Genomic DNA, 20,024 nt, shown 5'->3' with positions numbered 1-20,024 from the left:
TATATTTATATATAATTTATACATAAATTAAAGAAAACCTTTTCTCCCACTTGTGCTATAAGATTATGTGGGTGGATTATTATTTTCAGAAAAATAGAGATATCAGTAAGCAAGAATAAATTTGGGAGGTTGAGGGGTGGTCATATACCTTGTTTCTTTATGTTTAACTCAGGTGATGAATAAAATCTCCAGCTGATTAATCATTCTGACATTGTAAATAATCTTTCATCCTCTTTGGTGGTCTGTGAGGTTCACATATTTGGAGGGTAAATTCCTTTTTTGTTTCTTTCTTCTTCCCTGTGCCATTAGTATAGTAAGAGACCATAAAAAAGTGCAGCCAGAAGGGGTTTAACTGTTACTGAGTCAACATTTGACAGTCACACTCTCTTCTGTCATTTCATGCATGTGCTTTTTATGAGTTTTATAGCTTTGAGAGCTTTATTTCAGGGATGTCCATTATGATAGCTGATCCACAGCCCATCACTCTGTGTGTGTATGTGTGCCTGGTGGAGAGCAAATCTCATCACTTTTATGAATCCCAATTTTGAGGAGTTATAGAACAACCACCTACACATACATGTTTAATTTAGGATTAGGTAACTGAGGAGATATCTACCTCCTCTCAGGTATAGTTTGTGTGTTCCTTTATTTTGACTCTTCTGTGAAATATGCTCTTAGGTTGTCTATTTGAGCCTTTACAAACAGTTAATTTTTAGGTTTGGGGGTTTTGTGGGGTGTTTTGTTTTGGGTATACGTTGAAGTAATAGAATAGGAAATATGTTCATTTTACATATATGTATGAGATTTATATTATGGAACTGGAACTCATCATGCTTGAGTATGAAACAGAAAAAATATATAAATAAAATGATCAAATATATTTTAGTAGATGATAGACAAGAGGGAAAAACACTCAGAAATTTTGAAAGTTGCTACTAAAATTATTGTTTGTAATTCATATTTGTCTCTTATCCTAGCCATAGATTATACAGAATCATTACCATAATAGAGAACTCAATATTTGAATTTAACTATTCCTCTAATCCCTCTATGTTAGGAATGATATTTGTCTTTTAAATTTCCCCATTGAATTATTTTTTCTAATATTAAAACCATACCTATCTTAAATGTTTGCAAACTCATAAGAATATATCATATATTCAAACACCATTTTACATATTAGGATTCTGGGACTCAGGGAAGTTAATTGATTTGTCTAAATTGATATGGCTAATACATATGGCATAGTTTGGTTAATATGTGCAATTCCTAAAGCCAAAACCCATTATTTTTTTAACACAAATATGTCCTTTCCCTTTTAATCCTTGTAGCTTTTTGAAACTCAAAATAGTTGTGGCTTAGGTATGACTCTATACTGACCACTTCTATACATGACCAGAATCAACCAATTGTGCACGTCTTTAGATATCTCTTGTCTCTCCTTGTTGATTCCCACCCTAGCCTTGTACTTCATGCAAACAATATACATGCTATTTTCCATTTTGCAAGTGACTTGATAAGCCAAAGTCCAGTTGCTATATTCCCCAATTAGGACATTAATAGTAACTCTTTGGGTATTGAGGGTCAGAATTACTCATTTGAGCCCAAGAAATTGTATAACCCACAACTATCTTTTCTTCTATAGATGAGATACAGATTCATTGGATTTTTGTTGAAGTCAACATAGGGCCAGAAGATTTTTCAAGTACTAATGAGCTTGACCTCCTTGATCTTAGCAAACCTACAGAGTTGTATAAGATTAGATACTCCAGATAGGACTCATGTTTCCAAAGGAAATCTGTTTGATAACCAACTACCAGTTTTCATTTAAGAAAGAAAGCCACTAGGTCTTTTTATTTGGCCTTTATTTATAAATCCCAAATACTCTAATTTTAACTATTTCATAGTAATTAATCTCTTTGTGCCCTCTATTCTGAGATTACTCAGAGAAGTTCCAAATTTTGGCAAGAATTCCTTTTTTTTTCTTTTTAAGAGAGAGAAGAAAGAGAGAGAGAGAGAGAGAGAGAGAGAGAGAGAGAGAGAAACTTTTTAAATATTTATTTTTCAGTTTTCTGTGGACACAACATCTTTATTTTATGTGGTGCTGAGGATTGAACCCAGCACCCCTCGCATGCCAGGCGAGTGCGTTACCGCTTGAGCCACATCCCCAGCCCAAGAATTCCTTTTAATGTGTTTATTTTTCTTTAATTTTTGCTTTCTTTCTAATATAGAGAAGGTAGGGAAGAGAAGGCTAACAAATTTGTCCATGTTGGATCATCATTTTAATAGTACTAAGAGTGCAGAAAGTGTGTTAAGTTGGGTTGTGTTTTAGAACATTGACCTTAAAAATGGAGGCATGTGGCACAAATTTTTTTGGACAAATTATTGACTAATGTGATTTTTATAAGAGCTAGTGGAGCCAAGATTATAAAGCTGGCAAAGATTGTTACCTGTCCCATCAATATTTCTGTTTCTTCCCTGGTCATGCTCACTTTCTTTGGCCCATTTTCAACATTTTCCCACCTATTCCCTTCCACCTGCCATCTACTACCTTTCAACTGTCTCTATTTAGGAGGGATTTCATTATAGGATATTTGAGAATCAAAGTATTTTCATATCAAGTGGTATTAGATATATGAAAAGAGGCTTTTGCATAAGGAACTATATAGAGCAAAGAACAGAATCACGAATGGTAGAGTTTTAGAGATGACAGTACATAGATAGATACTTTGGGGGAGAGAATTACTGAGGATTGGGGACTAAAATGAATGGGTGGGAGGAATAGTTCAAGTATATCAGTATTTGAGTTTAATAATATGTGATTGTTTCTTTTTAACACTCTTGAATAGCTTGAATTTAACTATTGAGAACTATGCTTAAATCCAATCCATTCTTTAGGTGACTCAATATGCTATCCAGGCTTTGAGCTACATGTAAATTCATATCTACCTCTTACATAAGAATTGTATGATAAACTTTCTAGGATCACTTTTCATATGGAATTATATGGACATTATTTTCCACTTGGGTGATTTTTATCTCCTCTTCCTTGCATCAGTTTCTTTATGTCTTTTGAGTTTATTGTCCACCAGTTTTTCTAAAATGTAGCAATGGCACCATTTGTATTTATATGTTGTTGTGATGTGTTTTGTTTAAAGGCACATCACATATTCTCCATTTTCTTCAATTACTTCTCCTTTTTCCCCATTCACATGCCTGAGAATCGTTATACAAAGGGTCGTACAAAAGCACAGTTTACCATGTTAATTTCCACTGTCTCCCACTGACATTGCCTTGAGAAGTACCGTAAGCTCCACTTTGGGGCAGCTAATTGAATCATTTTATTATGCTGTGTGCTTTAGAGGTAGGTAGTTAGAGGTTACTTATTATAAAAACTGATTGCAACTTCCCCGCTCATCATTTGTTAATTTAGCCTCTTGGTAAAATGGCACAAAATCCATAGAGCTATGAACTCAAAACCTTAGAAGACACTTAACATTTTATTCCTTTTCTATGCCTATTGCCTTTATTTTGCTATTTCTTCTTGAAATTTTTTTCTTCAGAATGAAGTATTCTCTAGAAAATATGTAGTATTATTTCCCTATACACTGTTAAATCAAAACTTGAGAGGTGATCCATGCCCGGCACATTCCCCAAAGAAAGTACAGTACAGTCTTCATTGACCCAGGGAATGTCAGATCATGTTGATGGAATGTGGGTTTTTTTTTTTTTTTTAATGTAACTGTCTTTTATTTTAACAGATACATTTACTAGAAAGAGTCTGTTAAGCTAGTGTCCTTGGAGCTCTTGAGCTCAGGTGAATAAAGAGCAGACTCTCTCAGCAAAAGGTATCCAGAAGATATTAAACTGCTAAAAATGCCAACCCAAAACAAATTGGGCCAGATTCTTCATTTTAAATGTCTAACTAATTTCTACGTTAATACCACATAATTCTATAGAAATAAAGTTAGCATAAACTATTTTTGTTTCCCTACTGCATTGTATACTGATTGACAATTAAAAATATTTTTCTATTAAACTATGTACAGACTTTGATGAATAGAGCACAGGAGTTTCAAGGCCAGTGACTTTAGAGAAATTTTTATCTAATTGGTACAATTATAGTATTGTCACAGATTTTACAGAGATAAAGAATGTATTATATTAAGGATGTCAATGTCCTATTAGTTCTTGGTGAGAACATGAGTTAGGCTCTTTACCTGTAATACAATTATCTCAAATACTTGATTATTTTCTTTGAATACATTATTGCATCAATAGCTGTTCTGCAGTGTATGTAGTTCACTAGTACAATTCATGTCCATGTTCCTCAGAAAATGTGATGAAGAGTGTTATAAAGAAACTTGAGCAAATGTTATGAGATCCAAATAGATGCTTTTCTTAAAACTATTTTGAACCACATCATCCTGAGAGTAATGCTGGAAAGTTCAAGAAAAAGCATCAACCTTTCATTGTATGCTTTTTCAGTTCTTAAAAGTCACCCAATCTCTCAATTTGGAAGCAATTTAATATCTTATGTAGCTTAGATTAAGCACTATATTTTCCTTGAACAGAATTTAGTTTGTAATGCCTTGTTCTCCATGAATGCAAATCATACACTGCATGCTTTTAAATGACTTGATGTCTTTGCAGATCTAATTTTGGTATATTTGTATCTCAAATAATTCGCCAACTCAATATTTTGGCTTAGCAATCCAAATCAAATTGTGGTCCAAGTAGCAGGCACTCACATTGGATGTACAGAGACTTGACAAGCAATTAGCAATGAATATTTAAATGTCTTCATTACCCTTGCATGAGAAATGCAGATGGCATTTAGGGAGATGGCAACCAGAGGGCACTACTGTGAATTATGTTTCTACATTTGGTCACCTGACTATTGGAAGACTTTCTCTGGGCCCCATGCCACTCCTGTACTTCTACTGTCTGGCTAAAAATAAAACAGGCATTGGAAATGTAGAACAGGTTGCTTCTGTGAAATTTCTATGCACATTTTGTGATTTGGGAAGGTTGTCTCCAAGAATCCCAGCATATCTCATTTAGGCATACCAAACCCAAAAGCCAAGACTTCATAGGGTTTATAAGAATCATGGTTCCTTCAAAAATCCTGCTATTCATTTTCTTTAATCACCACAGTATAATGTACTGAACATTCACAGGTGAATAAGCCAAAATCCCATCCCTTCCAGAAGCTATTGTATTATATGTGGTCCAGGGGGGGAAAAAGCCTCCAAATAATTATTATTCCCAGACTGACCTCCTATTATCAATTTCTTTTTAAAGGAAAAAACAACACTGGAAAGTCTGACTCAGCAACTGGCAGTTAAACAGAATGAAGAAGGAAAATTTAGCCATGCAATGATGGATTTCAATATGAGTGGAGATTCTGATGGTTTGTGAAAATAATTCATATCTATTTCAATAATGTACAGGAGTATTTAGTGTCAATTAAAACTGCTAAAAAATAGACAAGGCATTTCATACCTGATACAATAGATGCTTCACATGTACTGAGCAATTCCTGTGTACCAAGCAGTCCACGGAGTGCTTTCCATAGATCATCCTGGTTAAGGCCTACCACAACCTAAAAGTACTTTTACAGATAAAGAGATCAGCCCTCGGAGTTCAGAATCATTCTTTTTCCAAGGACGCAGGGCTCTAAATGTCAGAGGTAGGATGTAGATTCAAGATGGCATGATTCTAAAGCAAACACCCTTAATCACTACTACCCTGTCTGTCATATCCTTACTTCTTTTGCCCCAAACAAACACACTTTTTGGAAATTTGTATCTGTCAGCTCATTTTTCAGTTTCCGTTTGTCAAACCATGACATGAATACTTGGTTCAGAGGACATTTTCAGGATAGTTCTTTGCATTTTGAAATCCTGCCCACTGATTCTCTCTACCACAGTCAAAAGGCCTGTCTACTCAGTCACACAACTTCATGCTTCCTTTCTATACCTCAGGTTTGTGTCATCTCTGAACATTCCAAGCACCCACAGTGACAACTAATAAATTGCACAGCAAAGAAGGAAAAAGAAGGCAGTGCTGTTTCCCTTATACAGTTCCCTGTCTGGTGATCTGTCTCTAATGTTAGGTGGCATACCTCTATTTTGGTGGCACAGCCCTCTATTTTGCTGCCATTGCAGAGGAAGTTCCCTGCAGGTAGCAAAGACTGCATCAGGGCAAGCCAGTCACTGCACACAGTAGAAGAGAGAGGGTCCCACAAACTCCCAACGACATAGCTGTCTGCTCTGTGCTTGGGCTAATTCTACCTGATTGTCAAGGTGTGCACCATCCCAGGACTAGCCAAACTTCTCTAATATATCCAAACAATTTCCTTCTGTTTTCTACTTCACCAGGCTTTGATAAACCTGGCCTGAGTAAATGTAAAGAGCTTGTTTCAATTTGTCGAAGTCACATACTGTTCCTTTTATTGCTTATGTTGCTGTAAGGTGTAGGAACAAGAAAAGGCAGATGTGCAAATGATCATTCGCTAGTTACAAACCCATTTTAGAAAGATGTTGCCATATATTAGCACTCATTTTTGTCAATAAAAAGACAATTGCTGGTAATAACACATTTCATAAATTTTAAGTTGCATTAGCATGGTAAAATATACCCATTGCAACCAGCATTAAAACATCAAAGTTTTTGTTGCTGTTATTTGTTAAGTGCTTGTATGAAGAATATTTTCCAGACCAAAGAGCATGTTATAAATAAGAAATAATGAGAAATTCTACCAATGGATATGCATATTGCTTTTTTTTTTTTTTTTGATGCTCTTCAAGTCTTCAAGTCTAGGTGATTTGGGTTTGTTTCCTATTCAAATTAAGAAAAGAAAGAAGAATATGAAAGAAGAAAATAACAGCGATGCTTCTTTTCATTAATAATACAAGTTTCTGGAAATCCACAGAGTATTTTGCTCCCTCTTTTGTAATGATAACCAGTGGAAATCTAGTGTCAGAATTCTTCATTCTTTCTGGCTCTCCTTATTTTCATTGCCTGAACTCAAGTACCTTGGAAGCTGTTTACTCTGCAGAAACTATTCTAAGATGTCCCAGAAGGCAAGAGGAGTAGATGCAGCTTCCAAGGATTTCAGTGTGACTTGTGGGATGTGCTTTATCATCAGTGAATCTTACTAATTGAAATGTAACTGCCAGTGAGTCTCTCTGGATAACTTCAGATGTTAGGAGGAATCTTCAAAGGAAAAAAATTATATATACATATATATGCATATTTGTATATATAATATTCTATAGATACTATTTGTATCTTAAGGATGTAACTATAGACTTCTTAACAAACCATAGTAATACAATTATTAATTTGTTCTTTCAACTACAATTTTCAAAAATCTTTTGGGGGGACAGACTATCACTGCTGTATCAACATGCTTCATGCATATATTAGCACATAATTTTAAAGAAAAGCCAAGCACACTGAAAGGCAACATCTATATCGTATTGATACCTTGAAATTCTCTCTAGCTTATATGTTTTTGTTTATGTAACCTCAGAGAGAAGAAAGAATACGAGTACTATAGTTCTAACAGTCTTTAGCAAAAACATATTCTCAACTTTAATAATCCATCGTGCCACATGGATTAGTATTTCACAGTTTTGTCAGCTTCTTTACATTTTTAATATTTCTGCAGTACTGTCGTGCCTATTGATCTAAGTATTTTCTCTTTATATTGCATCACAAATCATATATTACAGCTTCTTTTGTGAGTTTTTGAAAGTAAATGGTGAATGTCTATGGTTCATTGAGAGAAAGGGAAAACATATTAGAAATAGACTAAAATTACAAATACAACATTTTCTACCACAAGGCTTATCATAAAAACTTCATAAACAAGCATCTGTCTTAAGAACTGGAAATACCATTATTAGAAGTACTTTTTGTTTTCAGATATTTTAATAGACTAAAAAACAGTAATGCAAGAAAGAGAGTTGCCAAGAGTTTTAACACTGACATGACGTGATGTTCCCTGTTTTTTAGGAAGTGCTGGAGTTTCAGAGTCAAGAATTTATAGGGAATCCAGGGGGCGTGGTAGCAATGAACCCCACATAAAGCGTCCAATGAATGCCTTCATGGTATGGGCTAAAGATGAGCGGAGGAAAATTCTTCAAGCCTTTCCTGACATGCACAACTCCAACATCAGCAAGATACTGGGTAAGAAGAGCATTCGGAATTAAGCAATGATGAAATAAACGTGATTTTTGTTCTCTTTTCTGCAATTGTAGAAAGATACTGGATTTGGAAAACAGACAGCTTATGCCATTTCCTTATCCAAAATATAAGCCTCCTCATTGAGGCTTCTGATGATTATGAGACATTCTATGTTCATCAAGAAACGTAGCCAGTTTCTATGTGTCTCCATACTAATTATTATAATATTTCTTCTTCTTTAAAAATGCAGAAATATGGGCCTGGGGCCGGGGCTAAGTGGTAACACACTTACTTAGCATGTGTGAAGAAGTGGGTTTGATTCCCAGTACTGCATATGAATAAATGAAATAAAGGTCTATCGACAACTAAAAAATATTTTTAAAAAATGCAGAAATATTTAGTTATGACTCAGGAAAAAAGTTGCTCTCACATGAGCCCCTAGATATTGGTACTGAAAATTTTTATTCTTTTCCTTTGTGAATGATAGACAGATTGGTAAGCTTTCCTTCTTCTCTCCTCATCCTTTGTAACATAGTTTTAAAGAGTTTTGACTTTCAATTCCATTTAGAGTTCATCATGTTGAAGGATGCTGCTTGTTCTATAACTGAATATCAGTTTAGATACTCAGAACATAAAAATATCTAAATTGTGCCTTCTTTAATTTATACCTTCAGTAACATTAGGGACTAGGTATTTTTGGTAATACTTAGTAACTTTAAATAATTTTCCATATTATTAAGAGATTTTTCTTCCACTGAAGATTTCAGCTTGACAGAAAGCAAAGCACATATTTTCCCGACAAGCGTACACTGAAGCACGCAGAGAAGATGAGTGGTGAGAAAGGGTAAAGATTATAAAGAGACCTACTGTAGACCAATCTGAGTCCCATAAACAAAAGGATGATTCCATTTTCTTTTTCATCTTTCTGGATATCATTATTACTGCCATTGTGATTATCATCTCTGTCACCAGTTTTATCTTCAAGTGGCCCAAAGGCCAGTGGACACTGTATTAGACACTGAAGCAATTTTTAGTTTTTAATTCTCTGAATTCTAAGAGTTAAAAAATAAAAACATAAGAGGAGGACCTAATCTATCAGCCAATTTTCACTTCACAATTAAGTAACGAAATATTAAAGCTTTTTTAAAACTCATAACACACTTGGAATTGCATGTAGTTTAAGAAGATGGCATCCCTTCTTCTTATTATTCAGGAAATGATCATCTCAAAGAGTTACTACACATTCCTGTATTTTTAATGATCTCATATTCTCAACAAGGAAACAGGTTACCCAGTCTGTGATGTACAATGTGAAGAAAACAAACAAAGCCATCAGCCAGTTAAACTGTTATGTCTCAGTATTTTCATCTGAAATGAGGTTGCCATCAGTAGATAAATATTACCTCAAAAGATATGAGCACGTGAAACTTTAGATATACAGAGAACATATGAAAGCTTTTTAATATATACACCTACAGGACATCAAAAAGTGAATGGATCAAAAGGAAATGCATTTATTTTATATCTCTACCATCTCTGATCTATTCTTCCTTTTTGTGACTCTATTTTATCTTCCTTATAAGTTTCCCATCATTAAAAAAACAATATACCTGTTTCATTTAGATGAACTTTGGAAAGGAATAAAATAATTTGTATAACTATATTCATGTTTTATCACTTACTCCCAAATTAGAAATCCAAAAATGTCAAAATAAAAACAAAAGCTAAATCCTGATTGCCTGCACTGCCTTTGAATCACTCAATTGGTGTGTCTTCATAAAAAAAAAAAAAGTAATAATCACTGATTAAAATTTTATCTAAGTAGAAAAGAAATATAAGTTTTGATGATATAAAATGAGACTTAAGAAATGTAGCAAAAGTCTATGGAAAAAGGTAACTGGCTAAGAGAATATCTTTCTGATTTATTAAAGAAGAGAGTATTAGAATGACTATGCGATTATATCATCACAACCTATATGGGAGTGCTGTCTAGTCTTTCTCATAAAATTGTACTAATTAAAGATGTAACATTTATATTTGGTCAAAAATTAAACACTGAATTGTTTTCGACCTTAATATTTAGCCATAGCTTTAAATAAATAAGTGATCTTCAAATATCCTCGAGATTATTCTAATGGCTTATTTCATATAAAAATACAAAGAAAGCTTGATGTTTTCCTCTTTGCTGATTGTTTTGGATAACAGCCTTCGACAGCATGCTGCTAATTCATTCTGCTTAAAACAGGCGCTTGAGCTGGGTTGACATTTTATGTAGTCTCTGGGGATCCTAGTTGACATTTTAAAGGGCTTCTAAGCATTTTATAATACCCTAAAATCTGGTTTTAATAAGCCATTCTGCTGAAATTGTTAACATAAGGAATCACCTTTTACTGTTTGGCGCTGGATCAGGGAATGGGGGACATCTTTTTCTGATTAGATATACAGTAGTTGGAGTAAAATGTGCAAATTCATTACATACTCCATGGAGATGACAATGTTGCTCAGCTCAAACTCTCCACTTTTAGTGTATTGCCAGATTTAGAATGGAAACAAACAATTTTAAGACCTTTTTTTCCCCTTATTTTAAGCATCAAGTATTTTTTAATAGATATCTTCTCTTTTGTCATCAGAAGGAATACTTAATTGCATGTCTCTGTTTTTCGTTTCAAAAGTCCAACCTTCTGAAAATAGCAGGGAACTTACTCCTTGTACATGGGTCCAGGGCAATCAATCAGCCACACCCAAATCAAGTGGCTATTTCCATCTAATTTGGAACTATCTAATTTGTTTTCTCACCATTCTTATCTAGTGTGTTTCCGGGGCTGACACCGCCATTGTAGTCAGTAACTGTTGTAGCTGCAGAGCCATTGAAACTAAAACCAAACTTGTCAATTGGTTATGCAAAATCAATGTAATTACTGAAAAATGAAAACTGGATTTGCTACAAAACCAAAGAACTATTCTGTATGGTCTTAGAATGAAGTAGTCATTTTGTTCCATCTAGGGCTTAGACAATCTTAATTCTTAATTTTAAAAAAATGGGTAATTATTATGTGGCCATATTTTAAAATACGGTTTAGGAGTCAGTGACACTCCCAGAGAAACTGTATAATCAAGAGTTAAAATATTTGTAATCCAGTTGATGCCAGATTTGAAGTCAACTGATTTGAGAATATACCTATCTTTTATGATGCTATTTTCTTCTACTTAAGTCCTTTTCCTCTGCCTTTTGTCAGACTAGCTTTGGTTCCTCTAATCTCCCACTAAAAGACCTAGATCATTGTATTCTTCCTCCCTAAGATGCTCTTCTCTTTCTGATGCTTGGAGAAGCCTTCCTGCCCTACAGAAAACTGAGCTCACCTCCTTATCGTGGGATTTATTAACTTCCTGTATTTTTCCAATTGTAATTAAAATAAAATTTGTAATAAGGTGTTTAACATATTTTTCCCCACTGAAGATGAGCTCCAAGAAGACAGGAACTATAATAGTTCTCTTGTTTACTATACTATATATTCAGTAATTAATGTAGCATTATGAGCATGGTAGGAAACAAAGACAGCATTATGCACATAGTAGGTAATACAAAAACTGTTTTAGCATCCAGAGGCAGATTACTTCAAGGTATAAACATTTCTGTTCTTTAGACTCTTTGACAATTTCCTTTCTAATTGAGTGTGTTGATTTTCTTTGTTCCATTTTGGGATAAAGATAGTAGATTTTATACTAACTCAGCCATCCTTTATATGGTTTTTTTTTAATGTATTCCTATTTGCCAATAAGTTATTTCTGGTAAGCTCATTTTTTCACTACTTGCTCTGAACTTCAAAAAGCTGGTATACATACTGGCAAGAAACTAAATGAAAAAAGTTGATATAATCCAATAGTATCATAACCATATCTATGTTTTTATATCCCCCAAGAACACATAATATTATGCAAGTACTTCCAGATGATAATGTTGGACAAATAAGTTTGAGATTATATCTACAAATGATATGGCCTCACCAACTGGGACTTAATATTAAACAATGCTATTTAAACAGAAGTTTGAGAAAGGAACAGGAAAAGAAATTCTATTATTTAAGCTATAACCTGAGTTTCTGTTATAAATCCAATAAAATCATATTAGTTGTCTAGATATAAAAAAATCTGTTTGTAAATGTTTGTAACACCTATGATCAAATACCAACCTATGCAACATGTGTTCCAACAGGAAACAATTTTAAGTAAAGAGATAATTCCCCTTTCATTGAATTCTTCAATGAACATAATAGTTCATATTGAAGAATTCTCTGCATTTGTAGGAAAGAACTATTCAACAGTGAAATATTTGTATTTGAAATGTGGAATTATGATTGAGAAGTTAACCAATCCTGAAACTTCTAAGATCTTTCTTAGATTTTGGAAGGCAGGTAAAGACAGTAGCACCAGTACATGTTCGATAAGCATATTAGTCCCTTTTTCATTACTAAAAGGAAATACTTGAGGATGGGTGACTCTGTAAAGAGAAGAGACTTATTTTAGCTCGTGATTGTGATCTAAGGTCGAGTGACTACATAAGGTGACGGCTTCTTGCTGGCAGAGCCTTGAGGCAACAGAGGGCATCACATGGCAAGAGACAAGCATCTCTACTGTATTTTTCTTCTCTGATCTGTCTCTTTTCTTATAAACCTACTAGTGTTCAATAATAGGGTTCTCATCCCAATGATTTTGCCTAATCATAATCACCCACCAAAGGCTACCCCTCTAAATGGTGGCATTAGGTTTCCATCCTTTTAATATCTTACAGTAAGGACTTAAACTCCAACATGAGTTTTTTTGGGGGGACAACTACATTAAAACACTGCTATAGGGATCCCATAGGTCCAGTTTTTTGGTCTTTGTTTCTTTGGATAAAGTTGAGCTGGCTATTTTTAGATAAACACATTGCATTTGCAATAAAAGTAAGTCTGTCTTTTAAAAATGAACACTATTACTACTACTCCTATTGCTACTATACATAGCTATACTGACAGAATCAAGGCTTTCAAGACATCTAACATGAGAATTAGCATAAACTATTTTTAGTTAAGCTTCAAATTTGTTTTTCTCAATCCTAGTTGGATCCACACCAAAATTAATAGTGAAAAGAAGGGAAAAACAATATGGGTTATCATTATTAATTCATACTGTTTCATGGAAAGTGACATCTTTATATCTTTTTGAAAGTGGTTTCTGAAGATAAAAATCTTACATAATTACCATCGTATTTCTGATCACTGCTAAATCATATAGAGTGGGTGGCTATTTATATGTAAAAATATACATTGTAGCATATTTTAAATTCTATTAAACCTGAGTTTGAGTCAAACATCTGAAATTTAACAGTAGTGTGCTCTTTACACAACTACTCAAGTTCATCTGTTTGAACTTTTTATTGCTATTTGAAGCCTATTTCTTTTTCTGTTTTAAACCTCAGTTTTCTCATCTATGAAAGTAGCTATAAATGCCATCTATCTTGATTGTGAGGAAAGGGAGAAATTGGACAACATGTGAAAAGTTCTTAGTACAACATCTAACATACAGTAATTACCCAGTCCATGGTCGTTAATAACATGCATTTTAATTAAATGAATTTTACTATAATCCTTCCTATAGTCACACTTAAACATTTTGAGGAAAATGAGAATATGTGATACTGGGATACTTGTAGAAAATAATGTGCCCCCACAAAAAAATTAACACCGACTAGATAGTCTCAGATTTAGAATATGTGCTGAATTATTGTCTAACTTTTCAGCTGAATTACATCATGGGCTAATGTATAAATGAAAGGCATATTCATGAAATTATCTATGGGCTTTTAAACATATAATATACAAGTTTGGTAAAACTATTCATTCAAGCCATAAAAATAATGTATTGCCCAGAGTTCATATCTCTGGGTATAGTTTCTTTGAGTAGAGTGCCACCAACACCTCTGTTCTTGTGAGATCTCGCCTTTTGAATCAAAGCTCACTAATCAAAAACATGTTTATGTATTTCTGGGCTTGGGCCAACATTTTTTAGATTTTCTTGTTCTCAGTTATATCTCTTTTTTTGGATGCTTAGAAGCTGTGCAAATTGGAATCCTAACCTTCCTTTGTTCACAGGATCTCGCTGGAAAGCTATGACAAACCTAGAGAAACAGCCATATTATGAGGAGCAAGCCCGTCTCAGCAAGCAGCACCTGGAGAAGTACCCTGACTACAAGTACAAGCCCAGGCCAAAGCGCACCTGCCTTGTGGATGGCAAAAAGCTGCGCATTGGAGAATACAAGGCGATCATGAGGAACCGGCGACAGGAAATGCGGCAATACTTCAATGTTGGGTATGGAACTTGCAGCTGTTTATCTTATGGGTAGAACCTCCTTTCTCACTCAATGGGATAATGCAACATTTATTTAGTTGCAAAGGGGCATTTTGTAAAAGAACCTGAACTTTGTGTATTTTGAGTGACTAAGCTGTCACCCTCGTGGACCTAAGAAATACATCCACAGGTATCCATTACAAGCACCTAGTTCCTGCAGTCACTTTGTCAATAACTCATTTGCAAATAAAATACCTTAAGAGTAAATACTTTTAAAGTGTGCTATTAAAACTTGAAAGTATTATCTGGCACAGTGCACACGTCTGTAATCCCAGAAGCTAGGGAGGCTGAGGGAGAAGGATCGGTAGTTCAAAACCAGCCTTGGCAATTTAGTAAGGCCCTCAGCAACTCAGTGAGACCCTGTCTCTAAATAAAATACAAAAAGAAGTGGGGATGTTACTCAGTGGTCAAGCGCCTCTGGGTTCAATCTTCAATACTAAAATAAACCCTAACTTGAAAGTATTAGTGTTTTTCTTCCTTGGCGGTTTTTGACACTCAAGATCTCACTATGATAAATTACCATACAGCTCACAACTTATTTGAGAGAATACAGCATAAAAGTGATTTGAACAGAGAGAAACACTTGTTTCTGAATACTGAGGAATTGCTGAGCTATCAGTGCACATGTGTGGTCTCTGTGGATTACACAGAGTAGGGATTATATTTAGGACTCATCAAGGCTGTGAATGGGAAAGTTCCATTCTGAATTAGAAATGCAGCTCTCAGGATGTTTTCCTCCACGTTCTGTGGCAAGGCTGTTGACAGTGTTGTCACATGCTGTCTGCAACTGCATTGCTTCTGCCGAATTATCTCAAAGTACATAGACATAAAGTTGCTCATGTTTGAAACAGATCCTGAGAACTTAGAATAACAAATACCGTTCTGCATATGGCCAGAGGATATCTTTGAAAATAACTTCTCAAATTGGCCCTGTACTCTCCATTTCCTTGAAAGAGTCTGTGTGCTCTGTCCAAGGGTCTGTGGTTTCTATCCAAGTACATGACTCTTTATAAAGCTGAATACAAAGTCCAACACTTCTTGAACATCAATCCATTAATCCCTTCCTGCTAGGACCAGTTATACATTCTGAAGGGTCAATTACAAAAATGAGAGTATAGGGTCCCTTGTTTAAAAGTTATTAAGAATTTCAAGATTGTCAACAGCAGGATTTTAACCAAGTTTAGGACTGTAGTGTGGTTGCACAAGCTGTGTGACCATGAAGCTGGGCCTGCCTCCTACCCCATGGGGAGAAGGGAACAATGCAATATTATCAGTTCTGGTACATTCTGGGCATTTTGAGAGCTCTAATACTGTAGGAGTTTTCCATTAAAATTAAATTATCTTTAGGCTTAATTATAATAAAAAATTATGTCTGCATGTTATAGTAATGGACAAGTGAGCTTGGAGTTGAGAACATGAGTTTTTCTATTTAATCTTGGTATGTTTCAATTTTTCCCCCTCAAAACAGAGTAGTAACACAATGACTACTCTGAAAATCCAATGAGCATTTCATGTAAATGCCTTGTAATCCATGAAGGGCTATCCGGAAAGAAGACAGTCAACTCTAAGTAGGATATTAATTTTTAAAATGTTAGGCAATCGAGTCCTTAGAGTTGGACACTATTGAGCAAATCAGTTATAGGGTAAGACTGGCATATAACTCATGCACTCACTCATGATCTCTTTTTGGGAATTCCTCTGTGACAGGCAACAAGCACAGATCCCCATCGCCACCGCGGGTGTTGTGTACCCTGGAGCCATCGCCATGGCTGGGATGCCCTCCCCTCACCTGCCCTCGGAGCACTCGAGTGTGTCCAGCAGCCCAGAGCCTGGGATGCCTGTTATCCAGAGCACTTACGGTGTGAAAGGAGAGGAGCCACATATCAAAGAAGAGATACAGGCTGAGGACATCAATGGAGAAATTTATGATGAGTACGATGAGGATGAGGATGATCCAGATGTAGATTATGGGAGTGACAGTGAAAACCATATTGCAGGACAAGCCAACTGATAAGGGTCAAAAGATGGTTGTGACCTTAGGACTTAAAGAAGCCCTAGCTGGTTCATCCTTACCAGTGGCCAAGCACATTAACTTTCTCATACACTGACTGTTACTTTAACTGTTAGTCTTAAATAGTTGGGACATCAGCTGACTAATAGACCTCAGCCTCAAAAGGCTTGGAAAGGAAAAAAAAAAAACACAACAAGCAAACAACAATATCAACAACAAGAGATTGAAATAAGCTATGGGTAAAATAATGCCAGTAATTCAGCTGCTACATCCAAGCACTGAAGTCTTACCCGTCAACTTTTTTTTTTTTTTTTTAATAAACTTTATGGCTGTTTGTTCTACAATGTTCTAGAAATTCTCACTCAGGTACACAGTGCCAACAAGTGGCTTGTGAATGTGTTTTGTTGTTTTGTGCTACAATTTTTAAAAAGAAATAAGTTTTGTTTTGTTTTTTTTGGGGGTTTCTGGGTTTTTTCCTTTTTCTTTCCTTTCCTTATTATTATTATTATTTTTTGGTTGTTGTTGTAATGCACCTGACAGAAAAAAAAAGAAAGATGAATTTCTCTTTATTTCTCTCCACCTTCTCCATCTCTATACTTTAAAGATGGAAGTCTGTGCATGGGGGGAAGAGGGAAAAAGAGCCTGTTTTTAACTTCCTTGCTATCTACCACAAATACATAATTATTTTCTTTAGAGAACTTCCTTTATCTTTTTGCACACCACACTACATCTTTGAGCAAGTGCCAAATTTGTACTGAAGTGTTGACTAAGTTCATTTTTCCCTTTCCTTTTTCCTATTCCTTCTTAAGTTAGGACAGTGTTATATCTTAGACAATCCCTTGAAAGACCTGAAATACCAGCAGCTGGTGAGATTTGACTTTTTTTTTTTTTTTTTAAAGGAAACTGTAGGTGCTGTTCTCAGGTGAAAAGAGAGAGAGAGAGACATAAGAAATTTAGAGAAAAAATATTTTCTGATCTTGGATTTTTGTGTGTGTGTATGTGTGTGATTATGGTACTAATAGGAATAACATTGGACCATTGTGAGTTAAACCCACATCTGGGGATGAAATCCCACATCCTCCTAAATGACTAGAGGTAATCTTGACCTTGACTTTGCACTTCAAATGACAACTTAACCAAGTATAGGGCTCAGAAATTATATTTTTAAAATTTCTAATATGATTATTATTGGATGGATCATGTGGCCCTGTGTAATAGAGGTGTGCATGTATAACATGGAAGCTACTAGCAAACTGCTCCCAGATGTCCCTTCTCCCTGGACAATTGGTTCTACTAACGTTTGCTACTTAATGAGTTTTATTTGTTTTACCTGTTGATACTTTAAGCAAAACAATCATCATTTTCACTGAACATATTTGGCCATTTTCCAGAAATATAGAATTAGCTTATTTCTCCAACATTCCATCCTTTCCTGACCAGGAAATGGAACTGATGATTTTAAAAGATAGTTTTCATCTCTCCATAAAATGAGGTGGAGGCCTTTTGCATTTCAAAAGTGTGGGCCATGTGCATTTCATGCCACGAAAAACCAGTATTTGAATAAAAGTCATTGTAGCCCAAGAAAGTGGACCAAGGCTGAACCCAGTGATCCTTGCCCCTACTCTTCTTTTGCTGAAAGGTGAATCTGCTCAAGTCCAGTTTCAGTGCCAATAGAGTATGTGAACAGAGCAGCAGCTGATCGTGACAAAACTGCTTATTTAGATTTTTTTTTTTTTGCTAGCCAAATGCCAAGGTAGTGGCAGGGCCTGTACAAATAAATGCAAAATCACTTCAAGCTAATTGCCATTTTTTTTGTGTTGAAACATCAGACAGTAATTTTACTCCATTCAGTAGCTTGGATGTGCTAAAGGTGTTCACTCCAGTCATCATTTTCCTATATTGCCCCCAAATACCACCCTCAAGTCTAATTTTCAGATATAAGAAAAAAAGTCCTTTAATTCTTCTCTCTCTCAAAAGACTTACTCTGGGGTTTTGCTTGGAGGAGCTGATCATATCCTGCATGTCAGAGATTTTGTTTTGTTTGTTTTTCTGTTTGTTTTTGATGACTGTATTTTCATTTGAACTGCCTCTTTTTGCTAGTGTTGTAATAATGATGATGATAAAATAATAATAATAATAGTAATAATAATAATAATAATAATAATAATGGTCAGCTGTTCCCAGATTAGTAAGTTATGTATAATTTATTTTATTTCTCCTTGTCTATTTTATTCTGCTTTGATTTGGAAGTGCAGCCAATAAGCTGTTAGATATTTAAAACTGATTTCTATCTCCAATTCATATACACTCACACACACACACGCAATGTATGTGTGTGTATACACGTGTATACACACACACATATTCACCCACACAATTTTACTGCTTCTTCCATAAGTTTTCTCCTTTTTAAAAAATTTGGCCCCAACAATGTCAATTCTGTTGTTTAACACAAAGGAGTGAATAAATAGGAGGGTCATGTTCAATCTTAATTAACTTATGCTCTCATCACTCATTTTAGTTATTTAATTGCCACAGTCATCCAGAGCCAATTTTTTTGTTTTTGTTTTGTTTGTTTTTAAGCACTCTGAATAAGGAAGAAATAGACACTTGTTTTTATATCGTTATGTACAATGTGAAAACAGATTTTTAAAAAATTTGTTCTCTGTCTTTGTTAACAAATTTCTTCTGACTTATGTGGGTTCACTTCTCACGTTTGCTGGATACTTACTCTACACCATGTTATAAAGATGCTTTGTTTTCATTTCATGACTTTGGGCTACAAGAATACTTTGTTTTAGCTCCAGGTAGATGCCACTGAGGGCATTCATGGCTGAAACCAATTCTGTCCCCAGCGAATTGACAAAACATTCTGTTGATCTATTTTTTTTTAATTTTGTTTTAATTGAAGGGAAAAATGAAATTGTTAATGGTGACCTATAACTGCTGAAACTTCAAAGTTTATTTAGTTAAGTTTATGTTTAAGACTAAACTGTTCATGAACAGAAACAAAAAGCAAGCCCATAATCTTGCATTGTATTCTCTTGCTTTGACATTTAGTTCACTAAATGTCAAAATTTCTTTGCCCTAGTTTCCCCCAAAAGACAACAAAAACAAAAATAATTATATTAATGTTTAAAGTACTTTTAAATCATTTGATAAAAGGTGCTGTGAATAACAGCTTACCTTGTTAACACATTGCCTTTTTTGGCATTTGATTGGTTTATTATTTTTGTAAAGGATCCTAAAACCTCATATTGTTTTTCTGTGTCCCATGGTGACCAAAAAATAGCAAGGTAGAGGAAATGAGAGTAAGATCAAACTAAAATAAACAAAGTCTCCCTCCTTTCTTCTTTTCTACCTACCTGTTCAAGCTTCTCTCTCTCTCTCTCTCTCTCTCTCTCTCTCTCTCTCTCTCTCTCTCTCCAGA

General features: G+C 34.9%; 1 protein-coding gene across 19 annotated transcripts in view; it reads left to right on the top strand.

The window, feature by feature from the left end:
* The window catches only part of Sox5 (SRY-box transcription factor 5), a 960,532-nt gene extending 941,997 nt beyond the window's left edge, over positions 1–18,535 (top strand). For all 19 annotated transcript variants that reach the window (XM_048787312.1, XM_048787308.1, XM_048787306.1 and 16 more), the window contains 4 exons: positions 5,305–5,413; positions 8,026–8,199; positions 14,328–14,544; positions 16,291–18,535. In XM_048787312.1, coding sequence (XP_048643269.1) covers positions 5,305–5,413; positions 8,026–8,199; positions 14,328–14,544; positions 16,291–16,594 — 804 coding nt within the window. In that variant the 3' untranslated portion in view covers positions 16,595–18,535. The remainder of the gene's footprint in view (positions 1–5,304; positions 5,414–8,025; positions 8,200–14,327; positions 14,545–16,290) is intronic.
* The last annotated feature ends 1,489 nt before the right edge of the window (positions 18,536–20,024 follow it).

Source organism: Marmota marmota, unplaced genomic scaffold, assembly GCF_001458135.2.
Source record: "Marmota marmota marmota unplaced genomic scaffold, marMar, whole genome shotgun sequence".
Lineage (NCBI taxonomy): Eukaryota > Metazoa > Chordata > Mammalia > Rodentia > Sciuridae > Marmota > Marmota marmota.
This window is presented reverse-complemented; position numbering and strand designations above follow the sequence as displayed.